Source organism: Delphinus delphis, chromosome 11 (genome assembly GCF_949987515.2).
Source record: "Delphinus delphis chromosome 11, mDelDel1.2, whole genome shotgun sequence".
NCBI lineage: Eukaryota > Metazoa > Chordata > Mammalia > Artiodactyla > Delphinidae > Delphinus > Delphinus delphis.
The window spans coordinates 85,582,261-85,594,949 of NC_082693.1; the positions used below are offsets into that span (position 1 = coordinate 85,582,261).

Sequence of the window (12,689 nt, forward strand, 5' to 3'; positions counted from 1 at the left end):
AGGCAAAGAGGATGTGGAAGGCAAGCAGGTGGGCATCCTCTGCTGTCCAGCCTCACCCTCCAGCCTGCACCGGCAACGCCCCTCGGCCCCGCCCTCGCCCCAACCTACTTTAAACTCCCGCCCCCTCTTAACGACGACCAATGCCCAGCCGGGGAGCCCGCAGGAGGCTGCGGATTGGCCGGCGCCGCGGTTGCCCAGGTGACGGGTGGGTCCTGCTGGGTCCCAGAGCCGGGCGCGGCGGGGACGAGGGTTGCCCGGTGGTTTCCGTCCCGGCCCGCCCAAGCCTGCGGTGCCCAGGTTTGCGCCCGTCGGTAGCTGGAGGGGGCTGTCCCCGCGCGCCCCTCCGCCCAGTGTGTTTCCTGCCGGCCTCCCGCTAGGGGCGCGACGCCCTCCGCCTCCGTCTCCGCCCCCAGGATCTGCGGCTGCCAGCTTCCGAGCGCGGCTTCCCTGGACGGCGGCGCGATGGGCTGCGGGAACTCCACCGCCACCAGCGCGGGCGCGGGCCAAGGTGAGCGCGGCGGGCGGCTGGGGGCGCGGTGACGGCGACTCGGGGGCTGTGGGGAGCTCTGCAGGGCGGGCCGCCTCTGCGGGAGAGGCCAGGAGAGAGGCGGCGAGAAGGAAGGATGCAGGGACCTCGGGCAGGGCGGGCGAGCAGCCCCCTCTCCCCGTCCCCCATTTTCGGGACAGGTGCAGACTGTCCGGTTTTGGAAAGACCGAAAGCAGGGCATGTCCCCCCTGTGCGGGGGGCGGTCGCGCCGGGACGAGGCGAGCCTGCAGAGCGATCCTGCGGAGGGAGCGCGGGGAGTCCTGGCGGCGGGGCTCCCCTGCAGCGCGTAGACCCGGAACCCTCCTGGGAGAGAGGGTTCCTACTCGTGGCCGGCGTCCGCACCCCCTCGTCCCGCAGTCGCTCCCGCAGGCCTCGCCCCCAGCCCCTCGGAACCCAGAGGCTGCACCTGGAAAAGTGCAGCAGAACAATTCAGGACTTTTTTGGGGGGAGGGGGGTGCTAGTGCGTTGGGAAGAACTGCAAACAGGGCTCTAAAAATTCATCCGAGTCTGTCTTGATGCTTAAGACCCGCTGGGCTGCTTGTACGATTTCTCTGAGAACCTGCAGTATTGAGGATGCTTTAGAATATGTGTGACAGAGCTTTAATATTAGCAGTGATCTGTTCGTATATTTTTCATTAAAAAAATATTGAAAGTTTTGTTTACACCTCTTCATTTTGTTGATTGGCAGGGGAAGTCTTTTACAGATTTACGCAGTCAGCCAGGCTTTGTATCGAGTGACTTATTCCAAAACTCAACCGTTCTCTTTGATCCAGCTAGTGTCTACTGATTTACGAGTCTGGATCTGTTTTGAGTAATATCTGCTGACCTATTTTGGTGTCTTTTGGATAAAGAACTCATATCTCATCCAGTTGAGATCAATCAGATGCCACATTCCATCCTAGCCAGCAAATGGGAACAGCACTCTGATGCTGCAGTATTTTCCTAGGCGGGCATGGATGCCCTGTCAATGACTTTGTGACCTTGGGTCTGTCACTTCCCTTAACCCAGACCTCCTGGAAGATGTAGTTTAAAATTTAAGCCTTTTTCATTTATTTAAAGTTTGTTTTGATGTTCACGTATGGGATCAGATATGGAAATCTGCTCATTTAATTGGCCAAGTTTGTTATTCCTCTTTGGCTGTCAGTGACCACACAAATGGAATATTTTAAGAAACGGTGCTACAATATGTGGGATTCTAGTCCTAGAGCTTTGGATGAACCCAGGTAATAATTCATTGAAAAGTTTATCTCTTGCAGGTAACATTTACCATCGCGAATTAAATTCTCAATCTTGTGATAGGCAGAGAGCCACTGGGGAACACATTTTTCAATTCCTGTAACAGTGACATAGGTTAGTTAGCTTAGTTAGTGCCTTAAGGCAAGGACAGGATTCTAACTTGAGAGTGGCCAGAGAGCTCTGCGTGGAAACCTGGAACAGTGTCAAGGCCATTTCCTGCACCAGGAATTACAATTGACTCTTGAGCAACATGAGGTTGAACTGTACAGGTCCACTTATACACGGATAGTTTTCAATAGTAAATACTAAAGTACTACACGCTCTTTGGTCATTTGAATCCGAGGATGTGGAACTGCGGATATAGAGGGCTGACCATAAGTTATACTCGGATTTTCAACTCTGTGGAGGGTTGAGGCCCCTAACCCCTGCGCTTTTCAAGTGTCAAGTGTATATCTCTCGATCTAACATGCACTGTGGCCCTACGCCTTCCACTGCATGTTCACCCTACTTTTAAAAAGGTTAAGAACCATTAACCACAATACACAAAAAAGGAAATCATAGGAAGGATTTGTAACAGATTTCCTTTAAAGTGGAGCTAGTTTACTTCATTTACATTTTTGTTTATTAATGAACTGCTTGTCAGGTTTGGGGATAGAGGGAGGAGTTCCACTGCTAAACCAGAATGATGATAAGGGAGCTCTGCAGTGGTAATGTAACAAACAGAGAAAATATAATGCTCTTTACAAATATTTGGTTGACCTTCCCCCCCCCCACCCCAGGAGCACATCCCTTATTATGTAAAGGGAAATACAGTTATATTGAAAAAAAACATTCCAAGTGCATTTCTTCTTGATGAGTAGCCTCACTTTTGTTCACGAAGGACAGCTCCTGTAAGAGCATGCTGTTCTCTCCTCAAGCTCGCTCTTTGCTAAAAATTACTGTATGTTCAGAGAAGAGCAAGATGCCGAGGGCAGACTGTAAAACATGAAGGAGGAGAAAACATTTGAGTTGGGAGTTGTTGCATCACTTCTTTGATGGCTCTGCCCTTGTCTCTGAGAAGTCACCCCCCGAACATTTCTCTGCTAGGGAGTCCAGCTGGCTAGCTTCGGGATTTGTTCATTGTTATTTTGAAATTTTCTATCAGCTGGTGGTAGGACTTCTGTTTCAGAAAGGAGGAGAGATGGAAGGTTAAGAAAACAGTTCAGAGAAAGATGGTGGGCAGGTGCTGAACTTGAGTCTGGAGAGTGAGGCTCAAGCTTGACACTGGCACTGTGCTGGCTGTGTTACTGTGGGCATTTCATTTTACTTTTTTGTACTCTGTACTGTAATTATTATATAGTAGTAGAAACTACAATGTTGAAGGTGAGATGGTTTTCCTTGAATATTTTTCTATAAGAACATGGCAAATCTACTTTCAGAGGATGCATTTGCACTTTATAATGATGCCCCCAACCTGAAATCTCCATTGTAAGCCCTGTTTTACTACCTAAGCAATTCAGGTAAAACCAGATAATTGTTTCTGTTTTCCCTGAGCTATTTGGACAACTGCTTTTCTTGGCTTTTGTCTGGTGAAATTGGTTTCTATGACAAATTGATATTTAGCGGTGTACTTGAGTAAATTTGATTCTGTATGTCCAACATGTGGAAAAACTAAAGTGCAGTACAATGGTCAAATGGCCAGAAGGAATCAGATCATTCAGTCCCTAGATAATTCAGGTTAGGTTTCCTTTATAGTAGATTTCTAACTCTATGTGCAAAGCTTTGTACCCTTTTAGGAAATTTTAGGGCAAGGGTAGGGGCAGCCAGCAAGGGATGATTGTAGAATGAAATCAAACTTTCCCCCTCTTAAGAAGCTGATTGTCTAGGTAGGAGGGTTAACCATTTGAGAACAGTTGCAAAGCAAGGTGTAGTAGAATATACATCGAACGTCCAAATGCCCAGGAGATGTTGAATAAGATGCTAGTTTAATCGGAGAAATCTTTGGGGAGGAGTCAAGCTATCAGTGCTTCAGTGTAGATGGGATCATGAGAACCGTTCTGCTTACACAAGCGCTCTCTCCATTCTAATGTTTTCATAAGATCACCCTCTCAATGTAGGAATTTGATTTTTCCCAACTTAGAATTGTACAAGGACTTCTTGTATTTTCCATTCATTGAAGACTCAGTACATTTTTCCTGCATAGTGTAGAGTCTAGACCCTAAACTGTAGAGAAACATCTGGGTTAAAGAGTCCATTTTTAAAAATTGAAGTATAGTAGATTTATAACATTTTGTTAATTTCTGCTGTACAGCAAAGTGATTCAGTTATACATATATATACTTTTTTATATTCTTTTCCATTATGGTTTATCTCAGGATATTAAATATAGTTCTTTGTGCTATACAGTAGGACCTTGTTATTTATCCATCCTATATATAATAGTTTGCATCTGCTAACCCCAAATGCCCACTCTATCCCTCTCTCACCCTCCCTCCGCCTTGGCAACCACAAGTCTGTTCTCTATGTCTGTGAGTCTGTTTCTGTTTCATAGGTAGGTTCATTTGTGTCATATTTTAGATTCCACATATAAGTGATATCATATGGTATTTATCTTTCTCTTTCTGACATAAAGAGTCCATTTTTAAGGAGTTGCGTTTGCTATAGGGCAGGGAGCTTTTGCTTTCTGTGTGTTTTTCTCTGCTCTCCGTCCCCACCACTCTCTCACTCAGCAATCAGATTCTCTATCCGTTTGTTTTCCCTTGCATGTATTCTCTAATTAGGCCGAGACATGAACACCCTTGCATGTGAACTGATGATCCCCAGCAGGTCAGTCGTTTCCTGTATACAGTCATACATGTAGATTGTTGAGCAAGTCTGTAATGTAAACCAGAAAATCCTATTTTATGTGAACCAGAAAATCCCTTCAAAGTTTGGACGGTTCCAGATATCTACAAGAGCCTATCTCGATGCAGGCTATTTTGCAGGCTGTAGAAGCTTTTTGCAGGGCAGAGTCATTTCAGAAGTGTTCTGCTCATGGTAGTTGATTGAATTGGTGAGCTGTGGGTTTTCTACCAGAGATGTGTAACTGGCAGCTATCTGACCATAGCTTACTACTAGAATGTTTCTATAATGGTTCGTCTGTTATTTATATACTAATAGTCTGAGAAGGCGTGGAGGAGGAATTTACCAGTTCTTTATCCTATTTTATCAGTGTACCCAGGGAGTTACTCTAATTCTTTTGAGTCCAATTACTTAGGTTAGTTATCTCCTTATCCTCAATTAGATAGGTAATTGCATTCTCTTCTTTTGCTGTAGCTGTATGGTCCGGCCTTAATCTACATCTGTAAATGGTTTGGTAGTATTAAAATTCTTCCACCATGCTCAGTATTAGTCCAGGCCATGTGGGGGGGGGGAATAATATAAAATTTTGCTGATATCATCAAAGAAGTCATTAATATCTTGTGCTACTTCCCCCCAGCTCACTTAGGTCCCAGCCCCACCATCCTTCTTTCTGTTCTTTATGCTGAACTCACTCTTGTTTTCTATCTGTTTGAAACACTCTTTGCTGGAGAGCTGATATTTTGTTAATTTATTTACTGTCTTTTTTGTTCCCCTTCCCCAAAGGTAGGCCTCATGAGAGCCTCGCACATCTTGTTCACAGCTGGACCCTCAGCCTCTAGACCAATATCCAAACTTTCAATGGAATTTTTAGGGTCTTAAAATTTTTTCTTTTGTTGAATAAATAACTATATTGGGGAAACAAAGAAGTTGTAAAATTGAGTCCTAAATTTTCATCATGTGCCCTGTGACTGATGTAACACTGGAGGGAATGAAATAAAACCTTAAGCAATCAGGGAAGCCTGCTTGGAGGAGGTGGGACTCGATTTGACTTTGAAGAATAGGTAGGATTTGAATAAGCAGAAAACAGAAGGGAGGGCATTTTTAGAGCCGTATGAAAACATAGGGACAGAAATGGGTTCGGTGCATTTCAGGGCAGTGAGAAGTCAGGCCTGACTGGGTTAGTAGTTCATGTTGGTTGCAGGGTGTTGGAAGTAAGAACAGTTAGGATGGGGGTGAAGGGACAGAGAGGCAGGAAGGCCTCAGAATTGAGAGGAGGCACCGGAGCCAAAAATCCTAGTTTGAATCCTGCTTTCATCATTTATCAGCTGCATGACCTTGGGCCACTTGCTTAAACTGTCTGTACCTTAGTTTCCTCAGTTGTAAAATGGGAGAGTAGTTATAGAACCTACTCAAGATTAAATGAGTTAATATATGTAAAGTGCTTAGAGCAGTGCCTCATGTAAGTACTCAGTATGCTATTTATTATTAATATAGGGAAAGACATTCATGACTGGTATAGAAGGAAAGAGCGAGCATGTAGAGTGACATAATTTAACGCTGTTGTCAGGAGTGAGTGAAGTGAGAGGGCCGTCGGTGAGTGATGGAGGCATTGATGTCAGGGACCCCTGGAAGCCAGCTAGGCTGAGGATGGGCTCCATGTGAGGGAGGAAGGGGAAGGGAGAAGGAAAAATGAACCCAAACTGTTAAAGCCTGGGCGACTGGGAGATGTTACTTCCTCTAAAGGAAGGTAAGAGGATGCAGGCGACCCATATACTCTTGGGTGTACCGCGTTTGACGTGATGTGAATGATGAGGGGTGTGGAAACGCCTGTGCTCAGACAGTTACCACTGATGCAGCAGAATCAGGAGGTTCACTTGTTCCAACTCCCCAGAATCGATGTTGCAACCATGTGAATGGTTCACGAAGGTGACCCAAGTGAATTACCCAAGTTCTGCCCTGAGCCACTTACAGCTCAATCTAGACATGGCTTAAATTATAGCAGCTAACTGTCAATGTGTTACTTTATGGCTGTACTTATATGACTACCTTTATTTATTAATTTTTACCTGCTGAAAGCATAGCTACCCAGCAAGGACAACCTGTAAGCAAAGAGATTTTCTGTAAGAGCTTCCACGTTCATTAACATAATTGTATTTGCAGTAACATGGATGGACCTAGAGGGTATTATGCTGAGTAAAATAAGTCAGACAGAAAATGACAAATACTCTATGTTATCACTTACATGTTGAATCTAAAAAATGAAACAAATGAATAACTATAACAAAACAGAGACAGATTCACAGATACAGAAAACAAACTAGTGGCTGCCAGGGGTTGGGGGTGGAGTTACGGGTGAAATAGATGAAGGGGATTAAGAGGTACAAACTACCAATTATAAAATAAGTAAGTCACAGGGATGTAAGGTACAGCACAAGGAATATAGTCAATAATATTTTAATAAGTTTGGTGCATAATCTATAAAAATATTGAATCCTATGTTCTACACCTGAAATATAATATTGTAAAGCAACTATACTTTAAAAAAATTATATTTCTAGGACACGTTGACCTGAATTTTTTTCTGCATTACTGAAGAAATGACTAATGAATCTGTATCTCTTATTGGCTTATTAAAAAATAAACACTGCTTTAGATGAACTAAAGAGCTGTTGTTCTCCTTCTTTGGGCCAAATTGAGACTATGACATAGTTTTAGAACTATTATGGGTCAGAGGAGACGTAGCAAGCTGTCAAAATTAGAGGGAACTCTGTTTATTTTTCTGTAGTTATGTTTATACAGTTCTCAGAGGGACGTTTTTCTTTTATAAAACAAATAAAAAGTAAAATGTTTCTGCATATTTTTATTATTTCCCATGAGAGCCATAATCATTTATATTTCTGATGATTTATGCTGAAAGAAGAGTGATTTGTAAATCTTTAGTACCTTTTAGAAATTCTTCATATACATAGTTTTATTTTTTGGTGTGTGTGTTTAAATTATCACTACTCAGTCTGAACAAAGAGACATGATTTAATATGTAATTTAGCAATTCATTTACTTGTGAATATTTCCAGTATGTTACATGAAAGCTATAAAGTGCATAGAGAACAGTGATGAAAAAGGCATTAATAGACTATATTCTCTAATAGACAGATGTATGTGACCTTTTAAAAGAGAGAAATATTTTCTTTGTATTAGAATTTGGCACATGTAAGGAAACTCATAACAATAAACGTATGACTCTGAACAATATTGAAAACATACTGGGCAGTACAGCTCAATCTTTTTAACTTATAAGACTGATTAGATTACAAAGGAACATCTGTCTATAGGAACCAAGGTGTTATAAATATCTACTTAATATCACTGAACTGATGTAGTATCTTGCAGCTGGCTTTCTCATGCACAAGGAGTAAAATTTTGTCTGTGTTTGCAGAATGTATGATATGTCATATTAAACGTAATTCTCCCCCAAGATTAATTTTGCTATGTATTTCTTTTCAAAAGGGAATTTCTGTTTTTGGAGAGGTGGAGGAGGCCAGGGATGAGAAGGTGTAGTGGGTTGAATGGTGACCTCTAAAAAGATATGTTCGCATCCTAATCCCTGGAATGTGTGAATGCTATCTTGTTTCGAAAAAGGGTCTTTGCAGGTATAATTAAATGAAGAATTTTGAGATGAGGACATCATCCTAGGTTGTCTGGGTAGGCCCTAAATCCAGTGATAAGTTTCCTTATAAGAGACAGACGAGGAGAAGACAGAGATACAGAGAGAAGGTGGTGTGAGGACAGGTGTAGAACAGAAAACGCACTATGTGGCCACAAGCCAAATAATGCCAAGGAGGGCCTACTGCCACCAGATGCTAAGAGGCCTAGAACGGATTCTTCCCCGGAGCCTCTGTAGGTAGTTGGGAACTCCTGACACCTTGATTTTGTACTTCCGGCCTCCAGAATTCTGAGAGCATGTATTTCTGTTGATTTAAGCCACCCAACTAGGGGTGATTCGTTACAGCAGTGCTGTGGAACTAATACACAAGGCTTTTTCTGCACTTGTTCTGGGAATGGGATAAAATAAGAAGATATAGTTTACAAACTGTACCTGGAGCATAAATAATTATTTGCTGAAGCAAATACAGTGCAACTTAATCTTGGTGTGATTCATAAAGCATTTCAAGGTTGTTCAGGGGGTACCCGATTTTTATGGGGGTACCTGATTTTTGTAAAACATGAAGAATATCTGAGAGGCTTATTCCCTCCAGATGCTATCCACTTCTCCAGTTCTCGTACACCAACTGGGCTGTCCTACCATCCAGTTCAATTCTGATGCTCCTACCCAGAGTTAGCGTCTGTCACCACAGGTTTGAGGGCTCAGTCCCCCGAGATGGTCTCACCTCAGATGCCAGTAGCAAGGATCAGGTCCCCAGCTTACTTGCATTGCCATCTGACTTGGCAGCAAATTTGGGGGTTCTCACAGCCCCCCTCCTCAGATTTGACAATTTGCTAGAATGCCTCACAGAGTTCAGGAAGGCACTTTTCTTACTGGTTTAAACATACCAGTTTCTTATAAAGGACACAAATGAACAGCCAGATGAAGAGGTACAGGGGACATGTTAAGGGTCTCAGGGGCAGGGGGTCTCTGTCTCCATGGAGTTGGGGGCTTCCCCCTCCTGGCACATGGATGTGTTCAACTCAGAACCCTGTCCTTATAGGGTTTTTTTGTTTGTTTGTTTTTGCGGTACGTGGGCCTCTCACTGTTGTGGCCTCTCCCGTTGCGGAGCACAGGCTCCGGACGCGCAGGCTCAGCGGCCATGGCTCACGGGCCCAGCCGCTCCGCGGCACGTGGGATCTTCCCGGACCGGGGCACGGACCCGCGTCCCCTGCATCGGCAGGCGGACTCTCAACCACTGCGCCACCAGGGAAGCCCCTTACAGGGGTTTTTATGGAGGTTTCACTACATAGGCATGACTGTTCAAATCATTGGCCATTGCTGATTAACTTAATCTCCAGCCCCTCTCTTTTCCCAGGAGGACAGGGAATGGGGCTGAAAGTTCCAAGCTTCTAATCAAGCCTTGCCTTTTCTGGTGACCAGCTCCCGTCCTGAAGCTGTGTAGGGGCTGCCAAGAGTCTCCTCATTGGAATGAAAGAGGTTCCTATCACCCCTCTCTCTCAGGAAATTCCAAGGTTTCTAGAAGCTCTGTGCCAGGAATGGGGAACAAAGATCAAATATCTTTCTATGACTCCTCAATATCAGATTAAGTTTTTTAAATGTTTCAAATAAATTGAATTTGCTATGCATTTTTAAGTGACTGAGGCTTTTGACTTGGAGAATCATGAATACAATTTTAAAATCTTTTGATGAAAGTGTTGATAAAAGGTATAGACTTCCCTGGCGGTCCAGCGGTTAAGACTCCACGCTCCCACTGCGGGGAGCACAGGTTCGATCCCTGGTCGGCGAATCCAACGTGCCATGCAGAGCGGCCAAAAAAAAAAACCCAACGGTGTACATAATAACGGTGAAGTGATATTGTGAACAAGCAATAATCTTTAAGTGTTAAAGAAACAGTTACATTCAGAAGGAAATATTCTTCTTTACATACCCTAACCATTTACAATATTTGTCACTGGAACTCTATATGATACTTTTCTGAGAGCAGACCTTCCCGCCTTCTACTTTTTAGGAAGATATTTAAAATTATAATTATCAGTACTACAATTTAGGAAAATAGTCATTAAATCTTTTGACTGACAAAAATTCTAATGGTCTATATATTTTGTGGTGCTTTTATCACACAAGAAACATTTTTACCTTGCCTCCCTTATATTAAGGTACCACGGCTGTGTTCAAATAGTAAAGAGTCATTTTGGCAGGAAATGAAGTGGTACTAACAGGAACAAATGTTCTGTCCCAGACGGCTTGAAAGAAGTAGCTACACCACTATAAATATTTGTTCAATAAATGATGAATCACATGAACCATAAACATAACTTAAAGCAAATGGGATTTTGGCACTATCTGAATAGTTGTAGTCAAAGGATCTTTTGCATGAATTATCTAGAGAAGAACTCTCCATCTGGTTAATTATAATCAATACATAGGTGAAGTGTGATTAAAATGTTGCACTGAGGGTAATCAGAATTTTTCTTCTATTTCTAATAATTTTATGATTTTATACTTTTGCAGAACAAAGAGATATTTCACATTTTATATGCCTAGATATTCTGATAGTTTTGCTGAGGGTTTCAACAATTACAGTCGTCTTTTTTTTTCCTTTTTCTCTGTGAAGCTGTGTGTTGGGAGTCGTGTTCTACCTGCCCTGGTTATAACCTTATCATTAACCCCCTGCTACCTTGCTCCTAAGAAGATGCACATCTTCTTCCCTTTTATAAAGATGGAGTGTACATTACAGTCATATGTATATACTGGATTTAGTGTTTTTAACTTCTTGGCCTCCTTCACTTTGCAGTTATTAAATAGACGTTGCCCTTTAAATGAGGGACATTTGAGAACAGAAGAAATGGCCTGCTGACTTCCTTCTGGAAGGTAGTACCTGGCATCTGCCTTGAGCCTGCTGGGATGTTAGATGGTGAACCCAGCAGGGAAGAGGCCATAAGGGTGCCTGGAGCCTGGTGCAGTCAAGGTGAAGTGGATGCAGGGTTGCTGGTGGCTGATTAAAATAGGTACTGAGGAGGCAACGTGTGGCTGTTTTGAAGTGAATTTCACAGCCATTTATTGTACTTTGTCTTCTCAGCTGCCTTTGTCGGCCCAGTATTAGAAACTGAAGCTGGGTGAACTAGTGACTCAAACAAATACTGGAGCAGGAATTTTACTTGGGTCTTCTGCCTTCCAGTTCCACGCTGTTCTTTCCCTACCACCCTGCTGCCATTCCCTGAGACACAGTGGGGCAGCTTCTGTCTGCTGTGCCCTCCCTGTGGCTTGTGCCTGATGGCCCTTCATCTCTAAAGGCCCAGCACTCATGACCCGTCATGATCGCTTTCTTCTCTCTGTAAGACATCACAGAATCAGTTCCCAACACCTCCAGCTCTCCCTTCCCCTGAGTGCAGCAACCCCCCAATCATTCCCTGTCCTTTTCCATGAAAATGAAAATAAGAAAATGAGGATATTTATTTTCTTTTTAGACTTTCTTCCAGATTCTTATGCTTGTTTTGACTCTGAAATAAAACGTTAATTTTTATGGGTTTTTGGTGGCACTAATCCTTTATTTTTACCTATCAAAACACTCCACTGTTCTTATGTTAAGGTTTAAAAAATTTTACGTTTTTCTTTTTTGGTTTTATGATCTCAGATTCCAAAGCAGTTTTTATTTATATAATTTTAATGAGAATTGTGGGAACAGAAATGTTACTCTTCCCTGAGTAATGACTCAAGTTTGTTACAAAGTTCAGGTTTGGTCAAAGCCTTAAAAGAATTTATTTGAGACATAGTCTTGATTACCTTTATGCTCTGCTTTGAATTTGCAGAATTATAGATCCTAGATTAATATCACTGGGGTACAGTTTTTACAATTTTGGCAATAACTTCTTTGCAGACTTACTTGTTTATTTTGTAGCACATTTTCCTTTATTTTCACACCTCTGTGACTTGTGCAGAAGTTAATTTAATTCCCATTTCATAGATATGGAAATTGAGATATTAAGGAAAATGTGACTGCTAATAATAACAACTTAGTGAGCTATTTTTATGTGCCAGACTTTGTGCTGTTTACATCTTTTTATAATTTTTAAAATTTATTAAATTTTTTTTACTGAGGTGTCATTGACATATAACATTGTATTGGTTTCAGGTGTACAATGAAATGATTCCGTATTTGTATACACAGTGAGATCATCACCACAATAAGTCTAGTTACCATCTGTCACCATGCATAGTTAACTTTTAGGATTTGCTATCTTGGCAACTTTAAAGTATGCTCTACGGTATTGTTGACTGTAGTCACTGTGCTGTACGTGACATCCCCATGACTTATTTATTTTAGAACTGGAAGTTTATATCTCTTGACCCCTGTCACTTGTTTTGCCCATTCCCTAACCCACCTCCCCTCTGGCAACCACCATTCCTTTCTCTATATCT

General features: G+C 42.5%; 1 protein-coding gene across 1 annotated transcript in view; it reads left to right on the forward strand.

The window, feature by feature from the left end:
• The first annotated feature begins 229 nt into the window (after window positions 1-229).
• Window positions 230-12,689, forward strand: part of C11H12orf75 (chromosome 11 C12orf75 homolog) — a 37,646-nt gene continuing 25,186 nt past the window's right edge. The window contains exon 1 of the mRNA XM_060023900.1: window positions 230-508. Within this exon, the coding sequence (XP_059879883.1) occupies window positions 463-508 (46 nt within the window). The 5' untranslated portion in view covers window positions 230-462. The remainder of the gene's footprint in view (window positions 509-12,689) is intronic.